The sequence below is a fragment of the Sturnira hondurensis genome, unplaced genomic scaffold, assembly GCF_014824575.4.
Source record: "Sturnira hondurensis isolate 20B ecotype Veracruz unplaced genomic scaffold, ASM1482457v3 Scaffold0005563, whole genome shotgun sequence".
Classification (NCBI taxonomy): domain Eukaryota; kingdom Metazoa; phylum Chordata; class Mammalia; order Chiroptera; family Phyllostomidae; genus Sturnira; species Sturnira hondurensis.
In genome coordinates, this window is record NW_028078194.1 from 3,777,159 (window position 1) to 3,794,873 (window position 17,715).

General features: G+C 38.6%; 1 protein-coding gene across 11 annotated transcripts in view; it reads right to left on the reverse strand.

The window, feature by feature from the left end:
* The window catches only part of CPEB3 (cytoplasmic polyadenylation element binding protein 3), a 184,004-nt gene that overhangs the window by 64,299 nt on the left and 101,990 nt on the right, over positions 1-17,715 (reverse strand). For 9 of the 11 annotated variants that reach the window (XM_037047348.1, XM_037047345.1, XM_037047346.1 and 6 more), the window contains 2 exons: positions 8,950-9,117; positions 6,920-7,009 (listed from right to left, as the gene is read on the reverse strand). In XM_037047348.1, the coding sequence (XP_036903243.1) occupies positions 6,920-7,009; positions 8,950-9,117 (258 nt within the window). The remainder of the gene's footprint in view (positions 1-6,919; positions 7,010-8,949; positions 9,118-17,715) is intronic. The other 2 variants (XM_037047351.1, XM_037047352.1) reach the window with 1 other exon arrangement.

Sequence of the window (17,715 nt, forward strand, 5' to 3'; positions counted from 1 at the left end):
TTCTTCTCTGGGCCAGAGGCGGCGGGGGAAGGAAGGGAGAAAGAAAGGAGAGCAAGTGTGAGAGAAATATCAATCAATTTGCCTCTCCCACACCCCCCACCAGGGACATGGTCAACAACCCAGGTATGTGCCCTGACTGGGAATCAAACCTGCAACTTTTTGGTTCAGTTTGCAGGATGACCCCCAACCCACTAAGCCACACCAGTCAGGGCCTCTGGGACAGTCTTAATCTCTGGACCATTGTTCTTCCTAAATGAGAATCATACAGTGTAACATTTATGAAACTTGGGTTCCTAGGTCAGCCTGTTTAGGCTCAAATCCCAGTCCTATCATTTAACTCATGACTATGGACAATTTACCTTCTTTTAAACCCAATTCTTCCTCTATAGAATGGGAATAATAAGGGCACCTACCTTGTGGAGTCGGGAAGATGAAATGAGATTAAGGGTAGATAACAGTGACCTGTTCTCTGGATCACAACATGCCCTCAGTAACTGTTAGCCATCTTAATTATCGTAATTCCAGTCGATGGCAATTCCTACTTACTCTCTTCTGGCCCAGCTTTAAGACCAAGGTCTTGCTCAGCCCACAGTAATCTGTTCTTCCTCTGATGCCTACAATATTTTACTTAATTGTCATTAATCATAAGTTGATCTGTATTTTAATAAAAATTTCATTACCATTTCTAATACCTACTATATGCAGGGACTGTTTAAGCACTTCACAAGAACTTACTTTAATTCTCATCACAACCTTGTGAAGTAGGTACAATTATTACTACTATTACCCCTCTTTTGTAGGTGATGAAACTAAGGTACAAAAAGGCTAAAGAGCATGCCTAAGGTCACAGAACTAATAAGTGGGGGAGCCCATCTGGCTAATTCCAGAATCCATGCTTTTTACCATTAGCTAACGTTTCACATCTGTGTTTTCACATCTCCACTGGGAAACTACAGCCTTCTCAAAAACAAGAATGACATCTTCTCTGCTCTCCCACAACCAAATATAGAGTGTTGCACAGACTGTTGTGCAACAAATATTAGATGGATTGATATTCTCAGTGCTGCATGAGCATTTGCACTAAGACCTAAGCCCTCTGTTTGCATCTATTCTATTCTCTTGCCATCCCATTTTCAATAACTATCTGCAGATTACACATGCCCAAACTATTATAAACATAATGATGCTGATTAGTATTCTGTATGAATGTGAGATTCGGTTCATGTCCTAACATTTGGGGGAACCTCACTATCCAGAACTCGCAATTTCAACTCTACTATTCCAGAACTAAAATGCATGTAAATGCAATCTCAGGAAACTTTTCTTTAATATTTTTATTAGAGATGGATTTCTTTTCATCATCAATAACTAAATGCAGAAAGCACAAAGTAAGACTTTGCTTCAATTTTATCAATAGCTATTTGAAGGTATTTAAATTGATATTTCTACTAGACCCAACTCCATTCTCACTCCCCTGCAAAAAACAAATATCATACAAATGCCTTGCCATCTACTCTGTCTGGGGGAACAGTTCCTGCATCATTTTCTCCTCCCTTGTAACATTCCAATCACACTTCCTTCATTTCTTTAAGGTACTAAAGCTCATTTCATACTTAGTACTTCCCATATGGCACTCCTCTGCTTGGAACTTCCTTCCCTATATTTTCCAGTTAACACCTCAATTTTCAGGTCTGCATAACTCCTAGTATTTTCTCAGAGAAACTCTTTCCATTCCATATCCTCAATCTAATGTCATATTCCCTTTTAAAAGTCTCTCACCGCACTGTTTTTCCTTTAGAGAACTATGGCTATTTGTAACTGTGTTTATTTTGTGACCACTTGACTATTTTCTTATCTTTCCCATGGGACTCTAAGTTCATGAGGCCTGAGAATAATCATAAAGACACACAACCTGACTTCCGTGCCTTCTTGGGCCTCCCATGTTCTCAGTGGTGCTTTAGAGAACGCCAACCAATTGCCTGCTTGTGGCCCACAGACAGTGACCCAGAGGGTTCTGTGTACACTTGGACAGTTGATCAAATGCCCCAGAGGTCCTTGTGCTGCAGAAAGCCCCAGTCTCTGTCACCTCCCACTCTGCTTGACCCAATAACACTTAAGCTGATGTGCTGGCCACTGTTTCTACACGTGGATTTTAAGCCCTTTAGAGTTCACTGAAATGATCATGGTTTTACAAACCCTACTCTGTCTCTGTAAGGTAAACCTAATAGATGAATGAATGACTCTGTTTATTTTATTAGGCATACACTTTCTAAGAAAAAGTCTTAAGAAAACTATAGTGGATGGTTCACATCTTCCTCTCTACATACACATAATCCTAAAATATAGAGCCAAACAAACTCTACCTAATGGCCAACCAGGGTGACCTAAAGAAAAGTACAATTGGAAAAAGGGGCATTACCAGGAAGGCACAAATCTGAATTAAAACCCAAGGAATTTAAGAAAAGGGGGGGGCATCATTAAGAAGGCATAGAATAGGCTGGGATGAATTACTTAGATGTCCCCAACATTCAAAGCAATGGGCACAGATTCTCAAAGTTAACTTCAATCTTAAAATAACACCAAGTTTCTTTAGGTCCTTACCAAGTAGGTCAGTCCTCAAGCTTTAGCTAACAGCAAAACATGAGACAATAATATAATAATTATTTCTCTTCCTTGATCCCAATCACCAGAAAGGCAACCTGCTCTCTGAGGACATAGGCCTGAGGACCAGAATCAGGAGATCCAGATTCTCTTCCAGGCCTGGCTCTCACTCACTGGTTCATCTCCAAACTTAACCTCAGCAGTACAATAAGGGCACCAGTTCTAATGTCCTACAGTTCCATATTATTATGCTGTTATGTAGGAGTGACACCAAGATCATGGAGTTTACAGAACTTCTAAATTCTGACCAACCCAAATATTCTCCCTTTAATTTTTAGTCACAAATTTAAGTAGGCTATTGTAAAAGTGATATATCTATATATTAGACAAGAAGATCTGTGGTCCAGAAACCATCAGGTATAAGGTACGACTAAGAGAAGCGAAAATATTTAACATGGAAAAGAGAAGACTTAATCTGATAGTCTTAATTACCATGAGATCCATGTCACAATGATGGCTTATTCCATTTTACTTTATAGGACACAACTGACCAATGGATAAAGATTACAGGGAAGCATCTGACTCAACAGAAGAACAAGATTTAATAATTAGTTCTGCAAACATACAGACTTCCTCTGAAATAAACTGCCTCCTCTGTCACAGGAGGTCTCAGAAGTTAATGTGAATAATACTCTGGGCTATTTCAGAGTAGTATTCAACACTTTCTGCAAAGGAATTTGAAGACTGCATATTGCCTCTGTTACATATTCTTTTTTGTGCGAGTGTTTTTACAGCCTTTAAAATTATAAAAACCAACCTTAGCTTGTGGACCACTGCAAAAATAGGCAGTTTGCCCTGGCTGGTGTGGCTCTGAGTGCTGGCCTGCAAACCAAGAGGTCACTGGTTCGATTACCATTCACAGCACAGGCCTGGGTTGCGGGCCAGGTCCCCCGTTGGGGGCGTGTGAGAGGCAACCAACAGATGTACCTCTCGCACATTGATGTCTCTCTCCCTGTCTTTCTCCCTCCCTTCCCTTCTCTCTAAAAGTAAATAAATAAAATCTTTAAAAACAAACAAACAGGTAGTTTTCCAATCCCTGTTCTGGAGGAGTGCTATCCAATAGAGATATGACTCACGAAGGTAACTGAAAACTTTCCAAAATCTACATTTAAAAAGGTAAAAAGAAACAGGTGTGGTTAACTTTAATATATTTGATTTAATCCAATACATCTAAAACTTACATTTTAACATGTAAACAAAATTAGTGAGTTTTAACATTTTTTAAAACCAAGTCTTTAAAATCAGTGTGCATTTCACACTTAATAGCATATCTTGATTTAAATTAATCACATTCGCAGTACTCCTTAGCTCCATGTGGCCAGTGTCCTCCATGTCCCACCAGAAAGAACAGGCCCAGAGAAACTTGTGCATTCCAGTGAGAAACAGAAGGGGTGACCTTCCAATCAAAACTTAATTCTGAAGACTCAAATCAGTGAGGAACAAAGGCACCGTCAATAAATGACTGTTGGGATGACTGGTGTGCTAACTGGGAAAATAAAGCTGGATCCTTTCTTGCACCTTACTACATTATAAATTCCAGATAGAAACAGACGGCAGTGTAAAAAGACACAATAAATTGAAATGGCCAGGAAAAAGATGCCAAAAAGACATGTTATTTTAACCACTAGATTGGCAAAGATTAAAAAAGGCCATATTCCCAAACCCTCAATAAAACTGAGTTTTGTAAATTGGGAGCTATTAGTGGGAATATAAATATGCATGACCTTTCTTAAGAGCAGCTTGGGAATATGTATAAACATATACCCCACTTCTGACAATTCACCCTAAGAGGTAATTTTTACATGAAAAGAACAAAAAGATGAAGGCATAAGGACAGTCACTGAAGCATCATATGTGAGTGAAAACATGTGGAAGCAACTTAAATGTCCATCATCAGTAGGGCCAATTAAATAACATTAACATAATGTACATTTCTCATAGAAAGGTGTTGACATTGCTAGGGGAAAATGCAGGTTGTTAAACAACATGTATAGTGTGATCCCACTTATATAAAAAGCCTACAGAAAACTATAGTGGATGGTTCACGTCTTCCTCTCTACATACACATAATCCTAAAATATAGAGCCAATGTATACATTCATAAAGAGATATTAGAAGGACATTTAATAGTAGAATGTATACAGTGATATCTGATCATATATTTATCTTCATTTCTATTTCTGATGAACATCTGACATCTTTTATCTCAGAATTATTTTATACATCAGCATAATTTCTTTTCAACTGCCACTCCTAGATACATCTTTGATACTTGTCACTTTACAGAGTGTGTTACATGAACTACATCGTGGAAGCTCATTCCTTCACTGAAATAACACTGTCGTGACTTGCGTGTGCAAATAGCACTCTTAGGAATATCTTTTTTTTTTTTAAAGATTTTATTTATTTATTTATCTTTAGAAGGGAAGGAGAGAGGGAGAGAAACATCAATGTATGGTTGCCTTTCATGTGTCCCCCTGCTGGGAGTTGGCCTGCAGGGAACCAGCCTGCAACCCAGGCATGTGCCCTGGCTGGGAATCGAACCGCGATCCTCTGGTTCGCAGGCCCGCGCTCAATCCACTGAGCTACACCAGCCAGGGCAGGAATATCTTTTTATAAGTGTGACTCCACAGAGTGTATTACATGCAGTACAGTGTGGTGAACTCATTCATTCACTGAAGTAACACTACTCTGATTCAATGAATTATTAGCGCCCTTCTTTTTACACTAACAGAAATTTATTTCAGAGACAATTTTTCCAGAACCTCTCTCCTCCAGATTGAGGCCCACTGCCAAAGCCTGGGTAAGGTGCATAGGGGTCCCCTGGGGGCCGGCGCGAAGCTCACTGCTCAGGCAGGAGCTGGAGCTGCTGTGACTGTTTTTTCATTGAATTTATTGGGGTGACATTGGTTAATACAATTACACAGGTTTCAGGTGAGCACTCTTTAAAAAAAGATTTTAAAGATTTTATTTCTTCATTTTTAGAGAGAGAGGAAGGGAGGGAGAAAGAGAGGAGAAACGTCCGGCAGTTGCCTCCTGCAGGACTCCAACTGAGGACCCTGCCTGCAACCCAGACATGTTCTCTGACTGGGAATTGAACTGGCAATACCTTGTTTGCAGAATGATGCCAACTCACTGAGCCACACTAGTCAGGGCTTAAAAATATTTTTAAACATGTCTTTATATAGCATCATATATGCACCACAAAACAGCGAAAAGAACATTCCTTCAATGAAAAAATCAGCAAGATTTTTATATTTTCTGATTAATATAAAACCTAACTTTTTAACTTTAACAATTCTCGGAGAGAATTAACAGAAGTACGTTAAAGCAAACAGCCCTCTTTAGTGAGGAACATTTTCACAGACTATAGAGAGAGTGGGGAGAAGTACAGGCAACAAAGAAACCAAACATAAAAGGAAGCCACTGGCCTTTCCTAGAGTAAGCCATCATAGGATTCCTGTAAAAGGCACAGGAAGGCCAAGTATTTTGAGCACATCTTCTAAGGGTGGGTGTTGTTACACAATAACACATACCAAAAAACAATTCCTTGGAGATGAAAGGCATCCTTGAAATATATCTATGGTACATGAGAAGAAAACGTTCTCTTTAACCCAAACACTCTTCTATAAACATCTAGATACATACCCAGAGTTAATATCACCAGAAAAGATCTCTAGATCTACAGATACGACAAACTATGGACAAACTAATCTATCTTCATGCTCTCATGAATAATAATAAAAAAATAAGCTTACCAAACATAAGGAAAGCAAGGTTATGTGAAGAGTCCTTTGCTCGTTTGCTCTCCACCCATCAACAAAGTTGCTTAATAGGCAGACATGGATAAAGGTAATTTCATAGAATGCCATTCTTCGGTCACTAGGTTTTCCAAGTGTGGGGTTTATAAGATCTACAAAATTTGACTCTAAATAATCTTTCCCTTTACCATCACTGACATTTCTCAAAACACTAGAATCTTTCTCCCAACGAATGAAAAGTCAGCACAAGGCTCGTTCACAACAGACTCCTAGGGTCTCACTGTCAAAGAGCAGACACCATGCCACAATCGGCACACTCCTGTGGGGAACAGTCTCCAAGCAAAACGCAGTACGAAACCAAAAAAGGATCGATGTCAAGTGTTTTCTTAATTGGGGGAAAAAACCAACAGCTATTTCAAGAGTTAAAAGGCTGCTTTTTACTGAACTATCGAGTTAGCTCTCCAACAAGCAGGCAGTGAGATATTTAAGTGCATTACCTTTAGGAGGAAAATACGACTTGCTTTCAGCTTTGTGAGGCCAGTCCACAACGAGAGGTCCGAACCTGCGAAAGCTGGCAGTGATCTCATCTGCAAAACAGAAGAAATCGTAGTAAAAGAGAAGAAAACACTGCAAACAGAATAGTTTAAAACATGCATTTTTATATAAAAAATGTTTTGAGCGCAATTTTATAAAACGTTTTTACAGAAAGCAAACCCACTAAGAAAAATACCAATCATTTGGGGTACGTTTGGTTATTCACTTTCACCCTTGCAGAATGTGTTTCTAAATATGATTCATTTCCCTTCACTGCCAATACACTTGACATAAAGGATTTGGAAGAAAAAAAATCTGATGTTAGCTAAGGTGACCTCCTTGTCAAGTAAAAAGGAGGTTCTAAAAATAGGAACGCTCTGTTTTTAGAAAAAAAGACAAAAAGTACAAAGAATATTTAAAATATGCTTTTGCTTGTGTAAAATCATCTCCAAGATCTACCTCTAAAACCACAACTCCTAGATTATTATTATTATTAATCCAAGCATATTAATCTGTAAGATTGTTTTAGAAATAGTTATGATTCTTTTGGTGAGCAGCAGGGGAAATAAGTAGGTAGTTCTATTTGGTGGTAAGAAAAAGCTAAGTCACTGGTTTCTTTCATACATACCTACTATATATCCTATAACAAAAATGTTTCAAAAGTTATACCTCAATAAATTTATCTTTTCCTTCTGACTTCTGACTCAAAGCAGGAGGTTATAACCTGGCTACTAACCAGGCTTAAGTTGCCACTCAGCCTTGATCAAAACTTTGTCTTAAAGAAAAATCCAATTAATAGACAAAATTAACAGTAACAAAGAATAATTTGGAGGAAAATGAGTCTCCATTTGTGTACAACTTTAAAGCAGTAAGTCTAAAATAAAACTATTTTTAGAGACAATTCTTCTTTTATCATGAAAAAAAGAAAAGTATGATAAATTAAAGAAATGTCATAGCTAGAATAATGCTGACAAAATAGTTTTTTTTAAACAATACTTTATAGCAGATCCAAGGCCTAGGACCAGAGTTGTTTTTTTTCCCCTTAAATTAATTCTGTCACAATTATGTTTCATTTATCCATTCAACAAATATTTATTGACAACCTACTATGTGCTAACTGGTTTTAGGCATAAGGGAAAAACTAACTTTTGGATTGGTAATCTCAAAAATATTATTTAAAAATTTATAATCAGTCTTCATTCTTTTAAAACTTTTTAAAGCTTTTTAAAACTTTTTAGTTATTTTTAGAGAGAGAGGAAGGGAAGGAGAAAGAGGGAGAGAAATATTAAATGATCAGATCGGTTGCCTCACCCCCACCCGGGACCTAGGCTGGGACTCAGGCATGTACCCTGACTGGGAATTGAATTAGTGACCTTTTGGTTTGTGGGACAATGCCCAACCCACTGAGCCACACAAGTCAGGGCTAGTCTTCAATTTTTTAAAGACAAGAGGGGGCTCTTCATTAATAGGTATTTGTATTAAAAATATGAGACGGTAAGGTGTGATGGACATGAGCAGAAGCTCTGGAAACAGAATGATTCTGTGTTCCAATGGCACCACAGCTACATAATCCTCGACGAATTGTTTCTCTCTGATCCTCAGCTTCCTCGTCTATAAAATGGAGTTGGTAGGATATGCCTTATAGGATAGCAATGGGGACTAAATGAAATACTATAACATGAAGCACCTAGCACAATAATGGGCCTATAGTACGTTTCATAAAAGTTGGTTCTCATTGTTTTAAAATTTATCCCACAATTAATAACTAGGAAATGGGACACTATCGGGAAGCTGCTCTTTATAAATACATATAAACAGCAGACCTGAATGAAGTACATAATCTATTACTGCCCCATCTACTGCCCCATCTCCTTCTCATTCTCCATTCACTAAGATATGAATGTCCTTAAGCTGCCTTGGAGAGGAGCGGCAGGGTCAGATCACCCAAAGAACAAACCTGGCCTTTATAAAGTGATTAATGAAAGCACAGTACCTTCATCGATGTCAGGAGGAAGGCCTCCAACAAACACCTTTCTAGAGTAGCGTTCTACTCGTTCCCCATTCTGACAGCGAGTGGGAGAGCTTAAGCCAGACGATAAGGACTGATCGCCATGACTGTCATCCAGGAAGGCATCTTCAAAGGGAAAAAGAGAAGACCGACCTGAAACAAACGTGGGAGTTTGCACAGTTAAAATTATTTTCCTAGACAATAAATATTTTATTAGGAGACAAAGGGCAAAGTACAGCATACAAAAAAAAAATCAATCTTAAACTGGGATTTTGTTTTCAGTAGAATAACCAATGGCAGATTCCCAACCAGGTCTAGACAAGTTTACACCATTATTTCTATGTAAAGGTATGGAAAATACAGACATGACTGGATTGATACTAAGTAAGAAGCACCGAATATTGCAGCTGTTTTCACTGCTAAAAAATTAGTATATCTCAGACAGTCCTTATCACTGCTGCTAAAAGTATTCAGCAGTTACTTATCCTTCCCCCAGGCATTTCTTAAAATAAATGAAAAATAATCTTTATTCACAGATTTTTATTTGCTTTTTATGGAGACCTCAAAGTTTCAGTTCTAAAGACGGACCCTGATAGTAGAGGAAATATTAAACTGATGAAAGGCTGATAACTTCTTTGAGAGCTGGAATAAAAATGATCAAGTTTTCCTTGCCATTCCAAGCTACTCCAGTTTGAAAATAAACATCTGCAATAATAAAAAGCAGGGCAGGCAAATGAAAACACGTAAGTTAAGAAGGGGGAGAAGAGATGTGATGTGGTTATGACATTTTTTACCCTACTAATGTAGGCCGTACTTTATATCACTCAAAAAATTATTCTCATTGTTAACTCTATAGCCAAATGAAAGTGCACAGAGTAAAGGTACCTATCCACTCCACATGTCTACAGGCAGTTAGAGTCTGTTAATAAATGTAACACAATAATGCCATCTGGCATTACAAAATAAAATCTAAGTTTAAAAACAAATATATTTCCTGTTTGAGTCACTGAGTTCCTGGTAAAACTTTCCACTAGATTCTACTCTAAAAACAAACTGTCTTGAGTGCTCTAACTTTGGAAAAAGAGAAAAATTCCCTTCTAAAATAAATTCATACAGTCTTAAAAAATAAAACAACAGTATCTTCCCCATTTAGTCTATCCTGTCTTTATTTCCCTGAAACCTAGGTTCTGCATCACTACAGCCAACTCTGAAACAGAATATAAATAGCCTTAGAAAAATACTGGACATTCATTTCTTCTACAGAAAATAGTTACTAATATAACTCTGTTTATTTTATGAACCCAGGTGGCACAAGAAAGGCGCTGTTTTGATGTTGGGAGTTAATAAATAAAAGGACCAAAGAATTTTTTGTTCAGCTATTCCCAGCTTAGCTACAAAGAAACAGAACAAAATCTGCCCCTTCATGTCACCTAGCTTTTTCAGCCTGACAGGAACAAACAATAGACAGTAAATTCTCATCCCTTGATGTCGGTTTTGATTATTGGGGGGAATAGATCTGCAGCAACTATAGGCAAAATGAGCTTCCCAAAGATGCCCAGAGATATACTCTCACGGCTGTCAGCTTTGCTTTTCATGTAATCCACACTCAATGAATCACGTGCCTACTCTGATTAGAAATTCTCACAGAATGTACCTATACCCTCCTCTTACCCCCAACACTAATAATATGAAATGCTCAGAAAGCAAAAGCTGGTGCAGGGGAAAGACGAAATAATATTGGAAAATATTGTACATCTTATGCCCTTCCCATAGATTAACAATCTACATCAGGATACAAAAGCTCCACAGTAAAATAAATTAATCCAGCATTACTTGGATTTCTGGCAAAGGAATCTTTAACATATATAATTCAGTGGAAAACACTCATAGAAATATTTACTCCCACTTCACAAACACCAAACAAACAGGATGGTTATGTGGAAGTCCCTTACAAAAAAATCAAGTCTAGTAAGAGAGATCAGCAAGTACACAATTACGAAACACAGGGAAAAGTACCAAGGAAGACCTTACCAAGTGATATAAAAGCACGATTTACTGCCCTCCAGGAGACGGGGGCAAGAAGATCTTTAGGGTGATTTTAGTGGCAGAATCTTGTGGCAGTAGGAGTATCTACGAATCCACAGAGAAAGTTTTGATCTTTCCCCCCAAACCTGCTCCTCTCAATAAAAATGACTGTTATCCACATCTAACACAATTCCCAGTCTAGGAGTTACCCTTAACACCTCTATTGCTTTCATATTCCAGTTCCAACCCATCTCTCACTAAGTCCTACCAATTCAAGCTATAAAACAATTCTTCAATCCAGTCAATTTGATTCTAACAGCCTGGTGCAGATCACCATCATTTCTCCCCTAAACTAACAGTTTAATGAGTCTACACGATAGCTTGTTTGATGCCTAGCCTACACTCTACAATGCTTTCTCCACGAACAGCTAAAGTTCACCATTTTCAAATATTAATCTGAACATGTTACTACACTCTTCACCTCTACCCTGAAAACCCCTCAATAACTTCCTATGCTCTCCCGGTACAGTAAAAATACATCACTATAACTGTAAGGCCTCTGCCGACCTCTCTTACGTCACTGCCTCTCCCTCTTGTTCACTAACCTCCCATCAGACAGAGAGAGCTTTAAATGGCTTGATTATTCCTTATTGCCTCGGGCCCTAAGGACAAGCTGCAGCCCCTAACCAAAACAAACATCCTCTTCCCAACTCCCTAATTCTCTAGCTAACTCCTACCAATTCTTCAAGTCTCAGCTGAAAAGTCATTTCCTCTGGTGGAACTATCCTGACCTTCTAGGCTAGGTTAGGTCCCCTTTTCTATCTACTCATAGCACTTTTCTTAACACTTTCCCCAATTACCATTAAAGTACAGTATGGGTTTTTATTTGGTGTCTCACTCCCCAACCCCATTAAATTGTAAAATTTAGGAAAGGGACCCATTTAATCTTGTTCATTACTGTACCTTCATGTTTTAATAAGGGCATATAAAACGCACCAATAAATGTTAAAATAAGGCAATATCCAGCAAAAGAAAACAGTATGTGCAAAGACCTGGTGCTGCAAGTATGTGTTGGAACACAATACACACAGAGACAATGGCCCAAGATGTGACCATGCCCCAGAAAATAAAGACCTTTTTGATTCTGCTTGTGCAAGCTTTAGATTCTCTATTACAAAAGAAATAGGAAATTCCCCCATTTTCCAAATTTAATATTTCTTTCTAATACTTGCCTTCTCTTTTTTTCAAACTATACTCATTCCCTGGAGACTCTAATACTCCCATCTAATCCATCTCCCATCCTGTCACAGTGAAGTCTCTAAGATGCTTGTGACCATGTCATTTCCTCTACCCCAAATCCTATAAAAGCTACGCCTCCACTAGCAATTTATACCCAGGAAGAGGGGGAGGGGGAAGAGTCAGAAGAAATCTGTGACTGTCCAGATGAGAGATGAGAAAGTCTTAAACCAGAGCAGTGAAGAAGGAGAAGTCAATGCTCAAGACATTCTGGAACAAAGAGAACTTGCTTCAGGCATGGCCAACATGACCACAGCTTCCCCAGAGTACATTAATAAAGAAAATAAAAACAACAGTTAATTGTAAAAATTTGGACTGTTATAAAAATTGATTATGGATACTTAAACTTCCCAAGGTTTTAAAACCAAATCTCTGTTTTATTATTAGTATTTAAGTACCACAGACTTTAGTAATAAAGTGGCTCTTGAAAATGAAACTGCTAAGAATTCACACATACATGACATTTCCTTAACTGTGGGGAAGAACTAAGAATGTAAGTCTCAGAGCCTAATTCCCAGATCTACTTAATCTGAATCTGTGGAGCTCAAACTTGAAAATTTGCACTTGTAACAAATTTCCCCAGTGATTCATGTGTTCAAATTTAAGAACCATGGAAATGGAGATTGAATGTCTGTCTACAGCAGGCAGCAACTTAAAAAGATACTGTGTGAAGTATACAGAGCCTTGAGAAACATCCAAGTTCAGTCAAGTTAAAGGTAGTGCATCCTTAGGAATAAAATGCAAAATCTATATATAATCTAGTCAGTCTTACTCTAACATGACTGCCTAAAGTGCTGATGGAACAAAAAGTTAGTCTGCAGGAAGTATTCAAAAAAAGTGAAGAGACCTTCTGGCCAAGATGGAGGCATGGGTAGATATACTTTGCCTCCTCAAACAACCAAAAGGACAACAACAAATTAAAAAAAAAAACCCAAAACAAAAAACCAGAACTGTCTGAAAATCAAACTGTATGGATGTCCAACAACCAAGGAGTTAAAGAAGAAACATTCATTCAGACTATAAAGAGGGGCGGACATGGGAAGCCAGGGTGAAGAGGACATGGGCAAGGGGGCAGCTGGAGGACCAGGAGGTCCCACATCTGCATGCAGATAAAACGGGAAGAACAACTGGGGAGCAAGGCAGACCATGCAAGCCAGGGTTCCAGCGCAGGAAAAGAAAGCCTCAAAAACCTCTGGCTATAAAAACCTGTGGTGGTTGTGGCGGGAGAAACTCCCAGCCTCACAGGAGAGATGATTGGAGAGATCCACAAGGTCCTAAAATGTACACAAAATCACACACCCAGGAATTAGCACCCCAAGGACCCGATTTGCTTGTAGGTAGTGAGGGAAGTGCTGAAAACCAGCCAAGAGCTGAGCCAGTGGCACTGTACCCTCTCTGACCCCTCCTCTAAATACAGCACCACAACACAGCTACCTGGGTTGCCCTGCCCTGGTGATCACTTAAGTCTCTGTTCCTTTCTACATAACAGGAGCACTGAGACAAAGAAATATGGTCCAAATGAAAGAACAGATCAAAGCTCCCTAAATAGAACCAAGTGATGAAGAGATAGCCAACCTATCAAATGCCCAGTTCGAAACACTGGTAATCAGGAGGCTCACAGAAATGGTTGAGTATGGTTGCAAAATAGAAGGGGTGAAGTCCATGCAAAAGAAAATGTACAGGGAACCAACAATGAAGGGAAGGAAACCAGGACTCAAATCAACAGTTTGGACCAGAAGGAAGAAAGAAACATTCAACCAGAACAGAATGAAGAAACAAGAATTCGCCCTGGCTGGTGTAGCTCAGTGGATTGAGCGCGGGCCTGCGACTCAGAGGATTGCGGTTCGATTCTCAGTCAGGGCACATGCCTGGGTTGCAGGCCAGTTCCCTGCAGGCCAACTCCCAGCAGGGGACCCAAGAAAGGCAACCATACATTGATGTTTCTCTCCCTCTCTCCTTCCCTTCCCCTCTGGAGACAAATAAATAAAAAAATCTTTAAAAAAAAAAAAAAAGAAACAAGAATTCAAAAAAATGAGGACAAGCTTGGGAACCTCCAGGACAACTTTAAACATCCCAACATTGGAATCACAGGGGTGCCAGAAGAAGAAATGAAAGAGCAAAATATTGAAAACTTATTTGAAAAAAAAATAATGAAAGATAACTTCCCAGTGTGGCAAAGAAAATAGACTTCCAGGAAGTTCAAGAGCTCAGATAGTCCCAAAAAAGTTGGACCCAAGGAAGCACATACTGTGGCACATCATAATCAAGTTACCCAAGATTAAAGAGGAGAGAATCTTAAAAGCAGCAAGAGGAAAGGAGACAGTTACCTACAAAGGAGTTCCTAGAAAACTATCAGCTGATTTCTCAAAAGAAACCTGACAGGCAAGAAAGGGCTGAAAAAAAGTATCCAAATTCATAAAAGGCAAGGACCTACATCCAAGATCACTCTACCCTGCAAAGCTTTCATTTAGAATGGAAGGGCAGATAAAGTGCTTCTCAGATAAGGTCAAGTTAAAGGAATTCATCATCACCAAGCCCTTATTATATGAAATGTTAAAGGGACTTACCTAAGAAAAAGAAGACCAAAAATAGAAACTGTAAAATGACAATAAACTCACAACTATCAACTAGACATAAATCAAAAACAAAAAGAAACTAAGCGAACAACTAGAACAGGAACAGAATCACGGAAATGGAGGCCACATGGAAGGTTATCACTGGGGAGAGGAAGCAAGAGAAGGAGGGAAAAGGTACAGGAAATAAGAAGCATAAACGGTAGGTACAAAATGGACAGGGGGGTGTTAAGTAAAGTATAGAAAATGGAGAAGCCAAAGAATTTATATGCACAACCTCTGGACATCAACTAAGGTGGGAGGATTGCTGGAGGGGAGGCAGGTACTGGGAGGAGGGGAGCAAAGGGGAAAAAATTTGGACAACTGTAATAGCATAATCAATAAAATATATTTAAGAAATAAAAGAAGTGAAGAGTAAGAACTTGTAATGTTTATCCAGTGCGGACCAACAAGATATAATAGGATTTTATCATACTGATGGGATTACTCCTCTGTGAGACAGACTGAATGGTTCATTTGATGTTTCCACCACCTGAAAACCATCTGTTTTCCTACACTCTAATTATAAGCTCCTAAAAGATTGTTCTATAAATTAATTTAGTGCCTTGCTATTGTAAAGAGGTGACTCTTGAATTAGTAGACAATTAGCCACAGAATTTGTATTTCTATTACATCCATCTCCTTAAGTTGAAACTCAAATAATGTCATGATTTGTCCAGTGGTCCAAGGTTGGTATTTGTGCATTCATTCGGTTGGCATAAATCCACCCCCACTCCCCAAGACCAACCAACCTTCGCAAGACTGGTAAAGTTTTAGCTCCTGGACATGTGGTACTAGAAATGGAAATTTGAAGAGGCTGCACCCATATTGTGTTCCATGAGAGGCCCTGCTTCACTAGCATCTCTTGGGCATATTTCTTTTCTTTAATGAAAACATCCCCCAAGACCAAAATATTTTAAGTAAGCCATGTTACTTACCCCAAAAATAAATTCTTATGTACCTACTATATGAATCTGCTTTAAAATTTCATTATACTTCCATATAAAATATCCATATTCAATATTTTAACAGAAGCAGGAGAAAAGCTTCTCAACTGTATTCTTTTTCCAAATGACTTCCTTTTCTACCTCTTTTCTTTCTTTTCAAATGGTCTGGTATTCTGATATCTATTTTCAATTAAGAACCAGAAAGTAATTTTTGGTCCAATAATTAGGAAAATACTCTCTGAATGTAGAAATGACTTAAAGTTAAAGACTCCTTGTAAGAGAAATGTCAAATAAGAAACCTGCAAAGCACTACTTAAGCACAAACGACTTGTCCAAGGTGACTCTTCCCCAGGAGGCTTCCTTTCCTGCAGCTTCTGAAGGAAAACCGAAGCCCCTGACCACGCTGGACCACCAAAGCTGCTCCGACCTCACCTCGACCTCACCTCGGGGCTGAGCTCTGACAGCACCGTGGCACTTCCGGCCCAGTGCATCCATTCCAAGCCTGGCTCTTTCACCTTAGTTTTACAAGCAGCTCAGGAATTAGTCACTTTGGGGATTCTAAAAAATGGAACGAGGCATGACTCCTTTAAAAAAATTGCCCAGAAATCAAGGGAGTCAGGTTCCAGCCTATGCCTTAATCTGTGACATCACCCAGGACATATCATTTACCAGGTTCTCATTTACATATGGAGAGATTTGAACGAAATGAGATTTTTCAAATCCCCATGGACAAGAATTCCTTTTATTACACAAAAATAGTAAAGAGAACCCTACTATACAAATAGATAAAAATACACCTTCCTTGGGATTGCTACCTGGGTATCATCTCTTAGGCATCACAAACTGTATCTGTTTATAAATGCACTCTTGACATCCACCTTCAGCCTATACTCTCCTACTTCCCATTCAATAGGTAGCCTCACAATTCATCCAACTGCTCAAGCTAAAATCTAAAAATAATTTGTGACTCTTCCTTCTGATTTACTTCCCACATTCAATTCTTCAATCTAATGCCATTTAAGAGGATTCTACCCTGTATAATCTACCTACCCTCTATACTCTCCCATTTGTTCACTTCCTGCCCATTCAATTGCCATTACCATACACTAAACGTCATTATCTCTTGCCTAGACTGCTACTATCATTCTAAACTAGACAGCCCACTGCTCTCCAGGCAGTAGCCAGAGTGCTCTTTTAGAAACATAAATCCAATCACTTGACCCTGCTTTAAAACATTCATAGATTTTTCTCTTGTACTTGGACTAAGTTCAAAGTCCTTATCAGGAGCTAAAGCCCAGCAAGATCATATTTCCTTCCTTCCTCCAACCTCATCTTAATATATTAATATACCCTCCCCTCTCCCTTTCCAAGCTTAGCCACTCTGGGCTCTACTAACTTCCTCACACAAACAAAGCTCTTTCTTTCATAAAGCCCCATCCCCTTAGAAAAAAACAGTTTTGTTGGACTATAATTCACACATCACACAATTCACCCATTTAACCCAACAGCAGTCACCCCCACCTCCCTCAAATCCTCTTGGCCCTAGACAACCACTACTTGACTTTCTGTCTCAGCAGATTTGTCTATTCTGGACATTTTACAAAAGTGAAGTCCTGTAATATGTGATCTTTTGTAATTGCCTTCTCTCACTTAGTATAATGTTTTCAAGGCTGATCAATGCTTTAGCATTGATCAGTACCACTTTGCTTCAAGCTTCTTAAGATAGCTGTCTTATAATGTCTGAAATTTTCTTTAAAATATTCCAAGGGAAAAAATATTAAAAGATATAATATTTTATATCTTCTATAATAAAAGATATTTAAAGATAGCTGTCTATCTTTAATAAAAGATAGACATAAAAGATAGACATA